The sequence below is a fragment of the Tenrec ecaudatus genome, chromosome 9 (genome assembly GCF_050624435.1).
Source record: "Tenrec ecaudatus isolate mTenEca1 chromosome 9, mTenEca1.hap1, whole genome shotgun sequence".
NCBI lineage: Eukaryota > Metazoa > Chordata > Mammalia > Afrosoricida > Tenrecidae > Tenrec > Tenrec ecaudatus.
Window position 1 is genome coordinate 158,973,046 of NC_134538.1, and position 17,894 is coordinate 158,990,939.

Consider the following 17,894-nt stretch of genomic DNA (forward strand, 5'->3'; position numbering starts at 1 on the left):
AGATGCTTCAGTTGATTCTAACTCATGGTGACCCACATGTGTCAGAGTAGAACTTCAAGTCACCAGGTCCTTCTTCTGAAGCAGCTCTCGGTGGGTTAGAATCCCCAGCTTTTGGCCCAGCCGTTGAGAACTAACCATTGTCACTGCCCAGGGAGAAAACGCAGGGCATTTCTCCGAGCTCCTTGCCCTTGTCAGTGATGACATCACCGAGCGTGAGCTGAGGGCACTCGAGGTCCTTGAAGTTGTCCCTGCCTTGGCAACAGGGCGGCTGACCCAAAAGGACAGGAGGGGTGAGCGGCGTTGGAAATAACTGGGTTCTCCTTGCAGCTCTGGAGTCCAGGGGCAGGGGCCTGAGCAGCAAGACCCTGTGCATGGAGAGCGAGCAGGTGCTGATTGACGGCTCCGTGGTGCGGCACTATGACGTCCACAGCCTGTACGGCTGGGCCCAGACCAGGCCCACCTATGAGTGAGTCTCAGCTCCCCACAAGGAGCCCACCTGGACTGAGGGTGCTCTTTTAGTTGGTAGCAAACAGACTCGGGGTACAGGTGGCCTTCTGCAGAGCAGAGACACTGTCTGACCCTAAATCCTGGCTCCAGCTCTCTCTCTTTGCTACATTCTCCACCTTCTGAGCCTTGGTTGCCTGGTAGTTCAGGGCAGGCAGGCTGTGAGGCAGCACCTGGGGAGGTGGCCTAGATGGGACTGGGGTGGGGGTGCAGAGCAGAAGGTCCCTGTCCTACCTCCACCCTTCCTGTGACCTCCACACAAACCTGCACCAGACCCACGGCCATCAAGCTGATTCCAGCTCCCTGTGGCCCTGGAGGACAGGGTCTACCTGCCCCTGTGGGCTTCTGAGACCGCAACTCCTTATGGGATCAGGTAGCCTCATCTTTCTCATGCAGAGCAGCTGGTGGGTTTGAACCACTGACCTTGTGATTAGCAGCTCTGCCCTTAATTCTTACCCCAGTGTCCACTGCCTCTTAGTCATTGCTAATTCACAGAGACCCTACACAGTGTTTTCACGGCTGAAAAGCTTTATGGGAGCCGTCAGCCTCATCCAGTGGGTTTGAGCTGCCGACCTTGTGGTTCACAGCCCAACACCTGACCCACGGTGCTACCAGGGCTTTGGGCACCTCCATGGAGACAACCAGCCAATGCAGTGCATTCACTAGAAGGCATCCCTGCTGCGTCCTCCTGGAAGCCGCTGGACTCTTTGCCAATGACCAACTCTCTCGGGGCAGAAAGCTTGGTACTCCTTTGCTCAGGCTGTAGCTGCTGTCCAGGTCACATCCTCAAGCCCATGTCACCTCACTTTTTGTCCCTCCCCGCAGAGCTGTGCAGGAGGTGACAGGACAGCGTGGCGTCATTCTCTCCCGCTCCACCTTCCCCTCCTCGGGCCACTGGGGAGGACATGGGCTGGGAGAGAACACGGCTGCGTGGGACCAGCTGAAGACCTCCATCGTCGGTGAGGGGCCATCCCCGGGGTCTGGGCATGGCAGCTGGAGGGTGAGGTGAAGGCCACATGGCCGAGACCCCCAAGGGGTAGGTGCTGGTCTGCACCCAACCTAGATATGTTTGCGAGACATGGTGAGGTGCGTGGCACCCTGTCCCCCCACCCCGACTCCTGCTCAGTCCAGCCCGGCGGTGTCTTCTTGTTGCAGGCATGATGGAGTTCAGCCTCTTTGGGATCCCCTATGTAAGTGGCCCCGCGCCCTTCTCATCACACCGCCAGCCCTGGGGCCACAGCCTGCAGAGCCCCACCTCACGTCTCCAACTGTGCCCCCTCAGACAGGGGCAGACATCTGCGGCTTCTCTGGAGACGCCGAGTACGAGATGTGTGTCCGCTGGATGCAGCTGGGGGCCTTCTACCCCTTCGCCAGGAACCACAACACCATGGGGACCAGGGTGAGACGGATGGACAGCCACACCCCAAGTCAAGACCCCCGCTTCGCACGGTTCCCATTGGAGCGCAGTCTAGGGGCTTCAGGGAAAGCGAGCACAGTACAGAGTTCCCACGGGGCAGCCCAGCCCACGGGGCTCTCCTGCTGCTCGCATCTTCCGCTCCTGTGCTCCCTGTGCCTGTCTATGACCGAGGATGAGCCGAGACTGGTGCACTGTCATTCACGCAGGTCCACAGCGATGCTGTCCACTCCTGTGGGCTTTGTCAGACACATCACCTCCGGGGCCAACCCTGACCATGTCACGCAGGATGGTTCCGCCACCCTAGTCCTTCAAACTCTAACTCACCAGGACCCCCATTCTGTGGCAAACCCAAAGAACTGGAGCTGTGTGGGGTGTTCTGAACCACAATCTGGGGGACCGGGGCTGAGGAGGACAGAGATTTGTACAATTATCCATCTGTCTGACATGGAAGAAACTCTCTTTCCTTGAAAGACATTTTATCAGTATTTTGCTCAAAATCACCCAAGAGATGTCTGTACTGTGCAGAACCCTGTCGACACACACACGTGCATGCAGGCATAAACACAAACATGCACGCACACACCCATGCATGCACTGGGCGCACACCCGTGTACATGTATGCACACACATGCATGAGCACACGCATGCATAAGCACGCGCATGCACACTCATGCTAGTGCTGCTAGACTGTGCAGAGACGTAGCGGTGGGGACCAGAGGCGGCACAGCTTTAGGTGCTGCCGTTGGTAAATCGTGAGGTGAGAGAAGTTGGATTACCAGTAAGGGCAGGAGTGAGGCAGGGCCCAGTATAGGGTGGGGGGTGTCGAATGGCCCCACTGGAGAGAGGGAAGGGGGGCTATGAGTATCCTTTATCCTTTAGAGACAGGACCCCGTGTCCTGGAATTCCACCTTTGAGGACATATCCAGGCAGGTCCTGCAGACCAGGTACACCCTGCTGCCCTACCTCTACACGCTGATGCACAAGGCCCACACCGAGGGGAGCACCGTGGTCCGGCCCCTTCTCCACGAGTGAGTCTCCCCTCTCCCCACATCACAGGGCTGGGCAGGGGTGTGTGGCAGCCCTCCCCAACAGGTGTGCCGGCAGCGGGCTTTTTCCTGTGTCATTTTAGGTTTCCAGAGGATGAAGTTACCTGGAACATCGACAGCCAATTCATGCTGGGCCCCGCCGTGCTGATCAGCCCTGTGCTGGAACCTGTGAGTGTCCCTTGGCTGCCAGAAGCCGGCCAACCCCAGCCCCCAGGAGTGCAGGCAGAGGACCACCCAGGCCACCTGCCCCAGCTCCCTGTTCCCATTGGCCATGGCTGTTGAGTTGATGCCAACTCCTGGTGGCCTCATGTGTGATGAGATAGAATTGAGCTCTGTGCTGGATTCTTGGCTGTGGTCATGACACAAACCCATTGCCAGCCCTTTCTTCTGTTAGGCTCCTGGATGGGTTTGAACCACCAACCTTTAAATCACCACTGGAGGCACCAGCTGGTTCTTTCCAGCTCCCTGCTCTCAGGAAAATAATGCCCGGGCCTTTGAGGGAGAACTGCGCTTCCCCACAGCCTCCAGTCAGGACACACTTGCCGCCTGTCCCTTTGTGGATTTCTTAGAGTCTTATCACCTTGCGCCCTCAACAAGGTTGAGTTTCGTTTTGTTTTTCATCATTTTTCTGTGCGTTGGAAGAGAGTGTCCCAGAAGACAGAGGATCCCAAACGCTTGAAAACCAAAACAATAAAATCAACCTCGCGGCCATGGAATCCACTCTGACTCATGGCGGCCCCATAGGGCAGGCTTAGAACCCCCCTGCGGGTATCTGAGACGGCACCTCTGTCAGCCTCGCCTCTAGCTTCTGGAGGAGCTGGGGGTTTCCAACTGCTGACCTTGAGGTTAATCCCCGAAGTGCAAAACAGTAAGATCCCAGGGCTCCTTCAAATTCTTGAAGTCGGTGATAAAAATTCCATTTTTATTTCATGTCTACTGCAAAAGGTCTTACATTAAAGAAAAAAACCAATTTCCTTCGGGCGTAGTCCTCACGTGTTGTGGATTTTGCATTCCAGGGTGCCTTCCTGGTGATGGCTTACTTCCCCAGGGCCCGGTGGTATGACCACAGCACGGTAAGACACGCCCCCCTTCCCACTTTGTGGGCAAATCGGCTGGTCCTGGGAGGCTGAGGAGGTGGTGAGGAACCCCATGCCCACAGTCCAACCCTCTCGGTCACTGCAGGACATGCTCATTTCCTCTTCTTATCACTCCCTCCTAGGGGGGGCTCGAGAACTCGATAGGTGGGTGGAAGAACCTGTCCGCTCCCTTGGACCACATCAACCTTCACATCAGAGGAGGCTGCATCCTGCCCTGGCAAGAGCCTGCCCAGAACACTCAACGCAGGTGAGTATGACCGATCTGATTCCAGTCACATCGGCATCGTGTGAATCCTGGGTGATGTTGCACACTTGGTGCTGATCAAAAGAGTGGCGGGAGGTTACGTCCACCAGAGGTGCCTCCGCAGAAAGTCTGTGGGATCTCCCTAAAACAGAAACGCCCCTGTATTAGGTCAGGTTGACCAGAGAAAGAAATCCAAGGACACTCATATATGTATACGAAAGAGCTTTATATCAAGAAGTAGTTATCTATCAAGAAAACATCCCAGACAAGTCCCTAAGTCCAATACTAGGCCATAAGTCTGATATTAGCCCACAAATCCCTCTTCAGACTCACGCAGCCACATGCAATGATGCAGAATGAAGGGAGATCGCCAGCCGGTGGGGGCAGAGTCATGTGGATCCAATGGTGGTGACTCTGGCTGCTCTCCAAGTGACTTGACAGCAGGAAGGTGAAGGAAGAGAAGCAGCAGGAAGGGGCAGGTTCCCAGGACCCTCCTTATGAGGAGGTCACACCAAGGAGGCACCATCTGGCTGTGTGTTGATTAAGCCAACACAAAACTATGTAACTACCGCAGTCGTTGAAAACAATACGGAGCACAGATCTTCCCTGATCCATGTGGGTGGCCAAGAACCCAAATCAACTCAATGGCAGCATGGGTGGTGGAACTGAGCAGAGGTAGCCGAAGAGGTGGTTGCTCCAGCTGTGCTGGCACTATGTGGACACATCAGCCAACGTCTGGAGGAACTCCATGGCTTTGTTCCATGGGTGTCCTTGGAGTAGGGCCTAAGGAAGACATCCTTGAAGTCAGTCTTGGGAAGATCTTTACCCCTAAAGCTGTGTCTATCACCTGGTGGAAAAACCTACCCGAGAACAGCATTGTGCACCATTTCCCATGTGGTTAATAGAAATATTGAAACTTTTAATGAAGTGCACATTAAGAACATGACATGCAGTTGACACCATCTTGCTTGCTGAAAGCCAAGAGAATTTGCTGCTGCTGATTAGTAGGGATTGCTAGTGGACCAATAGACAGCATGAGAAATGGAGAAGAGATAGAAGATGTTTTATGATTTTGTGTTGCCTGGATACCAATGAATGCCAGAGGAAGTATCCATCAAGAGCTCAGGCAACAGGATGCACCGGGCAGACATGTAGCACAAAGACCTCTTTAAGAGTGTGGAGGAGCCAGGGTGTCACTTTGACCACGGCCGTGTACCTGGTACGTTCAATCTCCTCATATGCATGTGGACATTGGGCATTGAGGAAGAAAGACCAACGAAGAATCAGTGCGTGTGAATTATGGTGCTAGCAAAGAATATTGAAAGTCCCATGGACTGTCAAAGGAACTTGGGTGAAGTATGGCCAGAATGCTCCTAGGAAGCAAGGATGGTGAGACTCGTTTCAGTACTTTGGACAAGTTGTCAGGAGTGATCGGTCCTTGGAAGAGGCCCCCATGCTCAGGAAATACAGTGTCAGTGACACAGAAGACTTTCTGTAGGATGGATCAACACAGTGGTGGCAGCAATGGGCTTGAGCACAAGACCAATTGTGAGGCTGGGCGGACTGGGCAGGGTTTCCGTCTGTTGTTTGTAGGGTTGCCATCACCAGGGACTGATTCAGTGGCACCTGAAACAGTAACACGCTTGTAACCTTTGGTGGCTGCCCAAGGACTGAATGCTCATTCTAAGCTCTACTTTGGTCAACCTCTAACACTAGTGTGAGCACACTCACACAACCATGATCACAATCACACATAAGAAGACACAAAGCAGAATATGCCATGCCAAGAGGGAGACACACAAGAGGACAATCATGATTTCGAAGGGGAGAAGGAAAGCTCGGTCCAGGAGTGTAAAGTCCGGTCCATTGGAAAGAGGATGCTGAGCCTGTTCTGAATCAAGACGAGGGTCTGAATGTGTGAAGAGGGGGCAGAGGTGCTGGAAGGATCAAGTCATTGGAGGGAGGCAAAATTGGGCTCAGGGAAGAGCAAGGCATTCTGTTCAAGGTGGTGTGTGGGGTTAAACATTGGGCTACTAACCAAAAGATCCATCATCCAGACCCACCGGCAGCTCAGTGGGAGGAAGATGAGGTATTCTGTTTACAGAAAGATGCCCACCTTGGAAACCCCACGGGTTAGTTCTGCCATGTCCTGCAGGGTCAGTCTGAGGTGGGATTAATTCGACAGGGGTTGTTGTGAGGTGCTATTGATCAATTTCAACTCACAGTTCCTCAATGTCCAACAGAAGGAAGCACTGTCTGGTCCTGCTTCGTCCTCACAATTGTTCCTGTGTTTTAGCCCATGGTCGTAGCCACTGGGTCAGGCCATCTCATCAAGGTCCATCCGATTTTCACTACCCCTCCTCCATGTTACCAAGCATGCTGTCCTTCTCCAGGGACTGGGCTCTCCTGACAACATGTCCAAAGTATGTGAGATGACGTCTCACCATCCTTGCCTCTAAGGAGCGCTCTCTGGTTGTACTTCCTCCAAGACAGATCTGTCTGTTTGTTTAGCACTCCAGGGTGCCTTTGATATTCTTCACCAATCCTGCAATTCAAAGGCCTCAATTCTTTAGTCTTCTTTCGTCAATGTCTACCTTACACATGTGTCTGAAGCAGTTGAGAACGCCATGGTTTGTGATGGCTCGTGTGATGCTGGAAGCTCCTTCAGATGCCTGCATAGTCACCCAACATGAACAGCTTTCAGCGCAGCTTCCAGACTAAGAACAGACTACGAAGGAGAAGGAATGGGCTTTCCACCTAAGAGGAATTAGCTGCTGCAAACCTTGTCGGTAGCATCAACAAGGGAGGGTGAGTGGCAAGAGCAGGATTCGACTGAACCATAAAGAAGGAAAGAAAACCCACTGCCGGCAAGTGGGTTCTGACTCACAGCCGCCCCAAAGGACAGAGAGGGACCGTTCCTTAGGGTTTGGGAGACAGAACATCTTTCTGGGAACAGACAGCCTCATTTTTCTCCCATGGAGCAGCTGCTGGGTTTGAACCACCGACCTTTCTGTTAGCCACCCAATGCTTAGCTCAGAGCGTCATCATGTCTCCTGTGATAGATAAGGGCAGGGGCTGGGGGGGGCAGGGGAGTCACAAACACAGAGGTCAGGAAGGTTGGGGTAAGGTCATGGAGGCTGGTGAAGGGTGGTAAGGATCTGGGATATTTTTGTGTCAACCTGGGAGTGGCGGTTGGCAGAGTTGCCTAACTGTGGAATCCACGTGACAACCTGTTGGGAGTGGGTGTGGACAAGGGAGCTTTGAGAAGTTTGTGGGAAGACTCCGTTATGTCTTAATGCCATTCTCCCACTACTTTTCGGAAGTCTCCCTTGTGTATGTACCTATATAATCTTGAGTTTTGAAAGGTGAAACTGTACCAAATCTTTCATCAAATGCTCATAATTTTTCTCATTGATATCTAAGTGTCTTGAGTTTCATCTCATTTTACCTGTTTAGGGAAGTTTATGCCCATTCGGTGCATTCTAGAAATAGGTAAGTGACGTTTTCTGCAGAAACCTACACCCTACGGTGTAGAGAAAAACAGCCTTCTCTTTTTCTGACAGTCGACAGAATTTCATGGGACTGACGGTCGCCTTGGACAGCGAGGGGAAAGCTCAGGGCCAGCTGTTCTGGGATGATGGGCAGAGCATCGGTGAGTTCTGGACAAGGTTCCGGCATCCCAGCCAGGAATGCCACCTGATTCCCTTTCTGCTACTGTTAGCAAGGAGTTCTATCGGTGAAATTGTTCCAAAGCCATCCTCCCTCTGTGTGTGTGTGTGTGTGTGTGTGTGTGTGTGTGTGTGTGTGTGTACAAAGCAAAAACCCCACTGCAATCGAGTTCTGACCCAGTCATAGGACCCTAAGCAGTTACAAGCCTGGTGGGTTTGAATCACAGACGTGGAAGTCAGCAATCAGCAGACTGTGTATGCGTATACATTGATATCCACATAACACAGAAGATCGAGGATTTCAGCTTTCAGTGTGGAGTATAATTCAATGGAAAGGAAACAAATGAATCCTCACAACTGAACCAAAAGATAACACCACGATACACAGAGAAAGGGGTGATGTTGTCAGGGATTTTGCTTTGCCTGAATCAATCAAATCAAATCCACCAACGGACTCACTGTCTGGGGTCAGTCTGCTGTGCAAGCCCCCTTTCAAGTGTTGCAAAGCAAGGAGGCTGCTTTGAAGATTAAGGTGCGCCTGACCCAAGCCACGCTCTTCCGAGTGGCTTCAACGTTGGACACTGAATGAGGATGAATAGAAAAGAATGGGTGCATTTGAACTGGGGTGCTGGTAAAGAATACCGAAAGTACCGTGGGGGCCTCAAGAAGAGCAAATTCGTCGCGGAAGAAGTACAGCCAGATGTCTTCCCAAAGGAAAAGATGGCGAGGTTCTGTCTCATGGACTTTGGACATGTTGCCAGGTGGGACCAGTCCCCGGCGAAGGACATCATGCTTGGTAAAGCAGAAGAGCAGCAAGAAAGGAGACGACTCTGGACAAGAAGGGTGGACACAGTGGCCGCCAGCAGGTGCTCAGACCTACGAACTGCGGTGAGGAGCGTACTGTGTGCACAGGGTCCCATGAGTTGGAGCTGATCGATGGCAGGGAGAGCATGCACACAGACCTGGGGATCTAGGTCTCACACGGCCTCGAGTGCAGTGGTTGAAGCTTTACTCTGCTAACTGAAGTCCTGGCTAGTTTGAAGCCGCCCCTGTGGCTTCCGGAGGAAGCAGGTGCCGTCTGTGTCTGTTGAACACCCCGTGGGGCAGCTCGACTCGGTCTGCCAGGTGGACGTGACTTGGAATCAACTGGACAGCAGTGGTTTGCTTTAGTTCTTCGTTTGCCTGGTGGCACAGGCAGTCCGGGATTTTTCATTCAGGGACATAAATGATGGTCCCCATCAGCCTGCCCACTCGAATACCAAACGCAGACACTCCACGTTCATTTACTGGATGGGTGCGGTTCCACTGTGATCCATCACAACTGTACCCCATATGGTCTCTTTTTATAGAAAGACTTTTCAAGACAGAAAGTTAAAAAAAATTAATTAAACCCCCTTTGATTTCTTCTGCTGTATTATGTTTGCTTTCATATGAACCAAGAAGATGCTTTAAGTTGGTATCGTCTTGGGAAACTGACTATTTTATTGTTGAACTCAGTTCATGCCCCACCCCCACCCCCAGCACACGCTAAGGAAGGTGTGTTTGTGCTGTGGCCCACTCATGACCAGCGCCCTGCTGACGCTCATCGCACAAATGCGCTGCACTGGTTATATGTTGTAATGTACACGCATCACATATAGGCCACACCGCGCACTGACCACACACACCACACTGCACACTCCCCAGACCCTGCCTTGTGATGACCACTGTGCCCTGGCCTCCCACACCGAGTGTCTGGAAAGGCCGTTTCTGATGCTCTTGTGCTGCAGCTCCCTGACCCTCGCCTCAGAACCCCGCCCACTTACCAAGCCCCACCCTCAGTCTTGGCTGTGCCTTCCCTCAGCTTGTCGTCAGGGCCCCTCCGACGGGAACTGTGGTGTCCTGCTGTATTTCCGAGAGTGGTCAAGACAGACAGCAACAGTGAATGCTCTTGTTCCTTTTCCGCCTGCAGGTACCTATGAGAGTGGAAACTATTTCCTGGCACGCTTCACATCCGCTCAGGTGAGGCTGTCCCACTGCAGGTTAGATGCACTTGCTTCCCCGGTGAGTGGAAGATGGCGGTGGTTCTGGTGGCATGCCTTTCCCGTGGATTCTGGCTCCTGGTGAGGAGACCCCCAGAGATGGAGAGGAACTCCCCCAGGGGGTGCCCTAGCCTGTGATCTGTATGGGGGGCATCTCACCAAGTCTTTCTCCCCTGGAGCCACTGGGCAGGTTTGAACTGCCAACCTTTTAGTGAGTGGCCACGAGCTTCACCACTGTGCCATCTTCGGGCTCCTAAGCTACAGGTTCAAACCAAACTCACTGCCATCGCGCCAATTCTGACTCAGCGTAGCCTCGTTGGACACAGTAGGACTGACTGCCCCTTGCGTGTCCTTCTTTATGAAAGTGGGCGGCCTCATCTTTCTCCTGTGCAGTGGTTGGTGGGTTCAGATCGACTGGTCGGGGTTCGGGAAGCAGCACCCACTGCCTCACCACGGCTCTGAGTTTAACCATGATCAGTGAGCCATGTAACTATGATCACCACATGTCAGCAGGAGGCCTCTGCTGCTGCTAAGGGTCCCTTGGTGTCACAGCTGTTAAAGCACTCAGCGGCTAACCAATAGGTGGGCAGTTTGAGCCTCCCACGCCTGCTGCTCTTCAGGAGAAAGGTGTGTCCGTGTGTATCCATTGAACACAGGCAGACTGGGAAGGCCCATGGGGCAGTGCCGTGTCATCCTGCAGGGTTGCCATGAGTCAGGATCAGATGGACAAAGCTGGATGGATGGGTTGGCAGGACCTCCATGCTTCACTGATGTCACCCAGATCTGTATTTAAGCAGCTAGAAATGTGCTTTCTTGTACCCCCCTCCCTGGGTCCCCCTCTGAACCCCCCACCCCCTGCCAAATCATGTGATATGCTTAAGGACCAGATCTCCCCAACATGACTGCTCCTCAGCCTCTGGAGTTCGTGCTACATCCTTCTCGCCTGGGGCTACCTTTCTTGGGGCACTCAGAACACACATGCCCTGTGGCCGTTCTGTGGGCCTTCATCAGGGGCCCCCACCTGATGGATCCCTCCTAGTTCAACCCTTGTATGGAGGAGCCCGATGGTGCCGTAGTTACACACGTGGCCGCGAACTGTAAGGTCAGCTGTTGGACACTCCCCCACACCCCCCCTACCCAGCTGTTCCACAGGAGACAGAGGTGGGAGCCTGCTTCTGTAAGACAACAGCTGTGGGAGCCCCAAGGGGCCAATCCACTCTGTGCAGTAGGCCCGCTGTGTGTCAGAGTCCACTTGAGAGACAGCTAGGGGCCTGTCTGCTTATTGCTACTTCAGCCATTCATGCTTTAAACCAATGCTGGTGTTTGTCAAGAACGGCAGGAGTCTCCGCATCTTTGGGTGTCCTGCATCAAGTCTCGAGGGTCTACACACATGGGCTCCTCCGGATATTCAAACACTTGTCCTTTAGCCACGTCATCTCCCAGACCCTCTGTTTCCTGGCCAATCAAAGGGAGGGCGGGGTGGAGGGCAGGCTCAATGCCTTCCTTTCGAAACCCTGTACAAATCAGCAACGACGTAGGTGAGTGAGTGACATAAAGTTGGTTCATGCATGTGTTTCCTTCATCGTCAGATTGATTGAAGACATCCTCAGGAGGTATGTCTTCATGACATGTCCGTCCAATGCCCACAGATCAGTACAGCGGAAGTAGTTGAGCCTTCTTAGCATTTTTAATGTAGGCATGTCTGGTTAACACATGCCCAGTGTATTTTTTTTCTTTAAAATTGTTTTTCAGGATACCTTGCAGATCCAGACCATACACAATAAGTATCTGAGTGACTTCCGTCCACTGAAGGTTGGCTACATTAAGATTTGGGGGCTGAAGCCTGAGTCCGTGATTGAAGTCAAGGTCACCCATGCCAATGAGCCATTCATGGTAACGAACTTCACGAGTGACAATCAGGTGTGTCCCTCAGGAGGAAGGAATCTGACTCTAATGCAAAACTAGAGTTCCTTTTTCAATCATCAGCATCTCTCCTTACACTGGAGACGTTCTTGATAGATGCCACAGGTATGTCCCTGCAAAGTCGGGAGTGCCAAGTCACCATGGCAAAGGGCACAACCTTCTTGGTCTTCCACTAAGTGACCTGGAGACCAGTCATCAATATTCGGATGAGGTTCACTCAGGTGTTCTCCAAAGGAAATGTTGTAGTCTTGTAGGCAGCCAGAGATGATTACATCTACTGCACAAGCTAAGACAAGGCACAAGTGGTCCGCCGACTCCCTACAGGTAGCCTTCTCCTTAGTCAAGCTGGTGGCTAAGACTGGAGAATTGTTGTCTGGAGGAACCTGTTGTAATCACCAGATGAGCATGTCCCACCCACGATGTGAACTCTCCAAAGCTAAGTGGCAAAGCAAACCCTCCTAGTGGGTCTGCAGTCAGGGACCTCACCCCAATTCTGACTCATAGGCCCTGGAACAAGACAAATAGAATCGACACACCAGTGTTTGGTAACCTGATCAGGAACCAGCAGATGGACCATCAAGAGAAATGAGCCCCACTGTAGGGCACGGGACCCATTAGATTAGAGAGTTGGTTCCGGTGACCCAAATAGAGGTTCAGAAAACTGAAAGTGGGCAGCCACGGCACATTTCTGAAAAGGAACCCAGTGGGTCGTGCTACTCTTTGGAATTTTGAAAAACAAATAAGCCCTGTCTCTGGAGTCTCCTTTGTTTCTTAACTTTCAAACCGTTGCCCTGGACTCCTGGGCTCAAAAGCACCAGATTCCAGCAATTGTTTCTACTTGACTTGCAAACACTTCCACTGGGGACACGTAAGATGCGTGACATGGGACCCAGTGAGCTCATGCCACCAGCCTCCCTCAGGGAGGCTACAATCCAACTGTAGAGGAGAGAGGGTTTTGTCAACAGCAGTTGACAGAAAGCTGTCAGACTTGTCAGCATTGCTGTTTGGATGGAATGGAGTGGAAAGAGATTCGCAGTGTGGGGGGAGTCAAACAGTTGATCAGAATCAAGGCGCCTTAAGAGGAATGTTGACGTCCATTGGTGGCTATCCTGGAGAAGGATGGACCCACCATTTCACACTGAGTTGCAACGTGAGATGAGTTAAAGATGTGTGTACGTGCTAAAATGCTGTGTGTGGGTTTTTTTTTTAATTCTCTTCTTTTTTGGCAGACCCTAACTATTCAGTTGACTGACAAGGTTATTCACCTGGAAAAGTTGACTGTAGTGACCTGGACTCATGATCACCTTGCAGTTACTACGCCGGCCTTGACAAGCACCTTCCCAACGAGCTCTCATTCCTCTCCGTCTACCGCTACGATGACCTCGTCTGAGGCTGTTAGCTCTGGTTCCACGGGTCCACCTGATATTACGAGGACTGTGACTACCGTGGCTACGCCTTTCCTTCCTCCCCTGACAAGTGCTACGGCCACGAGCACGAGCAACACGGTGCCTGATGTCACTAGTCCTTTCCCTACAAGCACAACCATTAATCTTCCCACTACTCCCTCCCCAACAGGTCCTCCTCAAGTTAGTACTAGTGTGACCACTAGCACTACCCATGTCCCTACAAATGCTACCGCTGCCAGCACGGATGCTGCTGCTTCCAGCACAGCCCCTCCACTCTGGACAAGTACTCCTGACATTGGTACTAACATAACTGTTCAGACTACACCCCCTCCTTTCCCTACAAATACTACTGATACTAGTGCTAATGCTACTGCTTCCAGTACAGCCCTTCCACTCTGGACAAGTACTCCTGACGTTGGTACTAACATAACTGTTCAGACTACACCTCCTTTCCCTACAAATACTACTGATACTAGTGCTAATGCTACTATTTCCAATACAGCCCCTCCACTCTGGACAAGTACTCCTGACGTTGGTACTAACATAACTGTTCAGACTACACCCTCTCCTTTCCCTACAAATACTACTGATACTAGTGCTAATGCTACTGCTTCCAGTACAGCCCCTCCACTCTGGACAAGTACTCCTGACGTTGGTACTAACATAACTGTTCAGACTACACCTCCTTTCCCTACAAATACTACTGATACTAGTGCTAATGCTACTATTTCCAATACAGCCCCTCCACTCTGGACAAGTACTCCTGACGTTGGTACTAACATAACTGTTCAGACTACACCCTCTCCTTTCCCTACAAATACTACTGATACTAGTGCTAATGCTACTGCTTCCAGTACAGCCCCTCCACTCTGGACAAGTACTCCTGACGTTGGTACTAACATAACTGTTCAGACTACACCTCCTTTCCCTACAAATACTACTGATACTAGTGCTAATGCTACTATTTCCAATACAGCCCCTCCACTCTGGACAAGTACTTCTGACATTGGTACTAACATAACTGTTCAGACTACACCCTCTCCTTTCCCTACAAATACTACTGATACTAGTGCTAATGCTACTGCTTCCAGTACAGCCCTTCCACTCTGGACAAGTACTCCTGACATTGGTACTAACATAACTGTTCAGACTACACCCCCTCCTTTCCCTACAAATACTACTGATGGAAGCACGAATGCTACTGCTTCCAGTACAGCCCCTCCACTCTGGACAAGTACTCCTGACATTGGTACTAACATAACTGTTCAGACTACACCCCCTCCTTTCCCTACAAATACTACTGATACTAGTGCTAATGCTACTATTTCCAATACAGCCCTTCCACTCTGGACAAGTACTCCTGACATTGGTACTAACATAACTGTTCAGACTACACCCCCTCCTTTCCCTACAAATACTACTGATACTAGTGCTAATGCTACTATTTCCAATACAGCCCTTCCACTCTGGACAAGTACTCCTGACGTTGGTACTAACGTAACTGTTCAGACTACACCTCCTCCTTTCCCTACAAATACTACCGATACAAGCGCTAATGTTACTATTTCCAACACAGCCCCTCCACTCTGGACAAGTACTCCTGATGTTGATACTAACATAACTGTTCTGACTACACCTACCCTTTCCCCTACAAATACTACTGATACAATCGCGAATGCTACTCTCTCCAATACAGCCCCTCCATTCCTGACAAGTACTGCTGGTGCTGGCACTAGTATGCCTGTCCTGGTCACACATACTGCCTCTTCTGCAGTTACTACTGATGCCAGTGCCAACACTGCTGTTTCCACTGCAAACATTCCTCCTTTGGTAAACACTACAGGTGTTACCACCAACACTACTGTTTCTAATGCAACGTCTCCTTCTCCCTCAAGGACTATTGATGCTAGTACTAATACAGCCACTTCTACTACAGCTCCTCCACCGACGGGAACTCCTGATGCTAACGCGAATACTGCTTCTAATACAACTGCCATTTCCCCTACAAATACTACTGAGGGTAGCCCTAGTCCCACTGTCCTGATTTAACCACTCCCTCTCAAACATATCCTCATGCTGACACCTCCTCCCCAGAATGTGCGCTTCAAAGCTCCTTCTTGCTCTGCAAGGCCTGACGCTGTGAACCCTAATGTGACTTCAGAGATCCCTTCTGCAATAGCCGGGGTTGCTGTCTCCGTTACAGACCCTCTTTTCTCTCCAATGCCTGCTGCTATTGCACTAGGAGTAACTACAGTGACGACTACTAATCCTACAGATAGCCTGCTAGCGCTAACAATACCCCCTTTTCTTTCGTTACTCGTTTGTGTACAAGAACAGGCATTGCTTCCACTAGTCGTACTGCTGCTATTGTGACTGCTCTTTCTTCTCCAAGCACTGGTGCCGGGAGTACACGTATCACTGTTCCTATCATAGCTCCTGCTTCTACTCCTGGCCCAGTCCTCTGCCGACTCGCAGATGCCATAGTTCTGTGTTGGTTGGTCCTGTTTCCAGCAAGTAACACACTGGCTGACTACTGCTGTGAGTGCTGATGTTGTTGCGCCTATTAACGCAGTCGCCCCCAGTGCGGCATTCCGGACACACTCGGGACCATGATAAAAGATGCTGCAGCTGCTGCCGCCGACACCGTGACAACTCCACACAAGTCCAGCTCCAAGAGTTATTTTCACAGATGGAATTCCTGCATTTCCCATGGGAGGCATTTGAAACGCAATGCCCGCCCACAGATGATCAAGCCGCTCTGGAAGACCCTCCGTGGGTCACTAGTTCCCATTCTACTGCTAAGGTGACCCAGGCGTCACATCACACAGCAGCCACTTCCCACGGCAAACACGCAGCTGCAGTGGACAATGGGTTCAATGGTGGTGAAGCCAAACCAACTGCCGTTGAGTTGATCCCGGTGCATGGACACGCTCCTGGGCAGAGCAGAGTGTCCCTTGGGGTTTCTGAGTCTGTAGGTCTTTCTGGAATCAGGCGCAGCGTCACCGGTGGGTTTGAACTGCCATCCTTGGGCAGCCTATCATTCGGGTCGCGGCATCAAAGAGGAATGATACACACCCGTGCTTCCGGAGACACGGGTGCAGCCACGGTCATCTCCACGGTTCCTGTGACTGTAGCCGCTACTGCTGTGGAAGCTACCACCCAGGGCATTTCCATGTCACTTCCTCAAGGGAGCCCTGGCACCACCATCACAAACGGGACATCTGCCACCGTACTTGCTAGATGCATCACCACTGCCTCCCATCCAATAGTCCCCTCCATGCTTTAAACACCGCCTCCGCAGGCAGTGGAGACCCCACTACACCAGCAGCCCGATGGAAGCCTAAGGGAAGGACCCCCTGCTGTGGCCGGCATTGCAAACTCTCCCCCTGCAGGCCGCCCAGCTACTGCTGCTGTGCACAGACTCTCCGCAGAAGACCTGGGGCTTCATTCCCCTCCTGTCACCCACCAGCTGTGCTGCTGGCATTCAGCTGCCTAGACTTTCAGCTTCCTCTCATCTCCTCATCTTCATTCCTCACTCACCTTGACCCTGTGTCTTAGCTCCTCCACCGCCCATGGATAGACTCCCTCCCACCATCTCTGCTAGCCAGCTGGCTGCTCTGGAATTTCCTCCTAGGACAATATCTGTCTCAAAGTACAGTGCGGAGACCTGTGGGGGCCCTGAGACTGTTTTTAGGGTACAGAGTGTCAAACCTACCATGATGATGGGCATCGGCTTTGAGTCCTGGTGACCACATGGGCAGCAGGAGGAGATGCCCCAACCTGCACCATCCGCACCCCTGTTTGTGGGTTTGAGCTCCTTGTTGCAGCCCCTTTGTGACTCCGCCCCTTTGCGACTCCGCCCCCTTGTGACTCCGCCCTTTGTGACGTCAAGAGGATGCTAGGTGGCTCTTGGCTTTTCTCGTGCTCCTCTTTCCCGAGCATTTCGCGGGACACCATGATGGGACTCGTCGCAATAGATGAAAACAGAAACCGACACCAGAATCCAGCTGCCCAGTTCAGGCATTAAACAAATTTACAAAAATGCAAACCGTGCTAGTCTATCACACGATGCCCTTCTTCTCACTGACTTTTTAAGAAACAGTTCCTTTTCATAAAATTGTATTATTTATGTGAACCTAGAGTGGCTTTATTATTATTTTTAATGAATTATTAAGTAAATATTATCAATGATTCCATTCTCGTGTCAGATGCTGTAACTACTCATCCCCACTGGCATTCTGCTGATTCTGACTCACAACAACCATGGTGAGGATTTCTGAGGCTGTCAATCTTCAAGGGACCAGACAGCCTCATCTTTCTCCCTTGGAGCAGCTGGTGGATTTGAACCACTGACCTTGTGGCTAGCAGCCCAGCGCTTCTCTCACAGCATCCACCAGGGCTCCTTATGAAGAGAGATGAGCCACATAAACTCGGCACTTCAAGTGTTAAGAGATCTTGAGACCAAAGCATTAGAAGTTCTCCCCCCAAGACAAAAATCGAGTCTGTGGTCATTGAGTCGATTCCAATTCAGATCCTGTGTCCTGAAAAGAGTGGAGCTCTGTAGGTTT

General features: G+C 51.7%; 1 protein-coding gene across 1 annotated transcript in view; it reads left to right on the forward strand.

Annotated features, from left to right (window-relative positions):
* Window positions 1–17,894, forward strand: part of MGAM2 (maltase-glucoamylase 2 (putative)) — a 96,629-nt gene that overhangs the window by 74,854 nt on the left and 3,881 nt on the right. Inside the window, exons 37-48 of the mRNA XM_075557418.1 lie at window positions 328–466; window positions 1,330–1,463; window positions 1,660–1,694; window positions 1,787–1,903; window positions 2,801–2,949; window positions 3,051–3,135; window positions 3,984–4,040; window positions 4,187–4,311; window positions 7,872–7,960; window positions 9,928–9,977; window positions 11,750–11,917; window positions 13,150–13,506. Of these exons, the coding sequence (XP_075413533.1) occupies window positions 328–466; window positions 1,330–1,463; window positions 1,660–1,694; window positions 1,787–1,903; window positions 2,801–2,949; window positions 3,051–3,135; window positions 3,984–4,040; window positions 4,187–4,311; window positions 7,872–7,960; window positions 9,928–9,977; window positions 11,750–11,917; window positions 13,150–13,506 (1,505 nt within the window). The remainder of the gene's footprint in view (window positions 1–327; window positions 467–1,329; window positions 1,464–1,659; window positions 1,695–1,786; window positions 1,904–2,800; window positions 2,950–3,050; window positions 3,136–3,983; window positions 4,041–4,186; window positions 4,312–7,871; window positions 7,961–9,927; window positions 9,978–11,749; window positions 11,918–13,149; window positions 13,507–17,894) is intronic.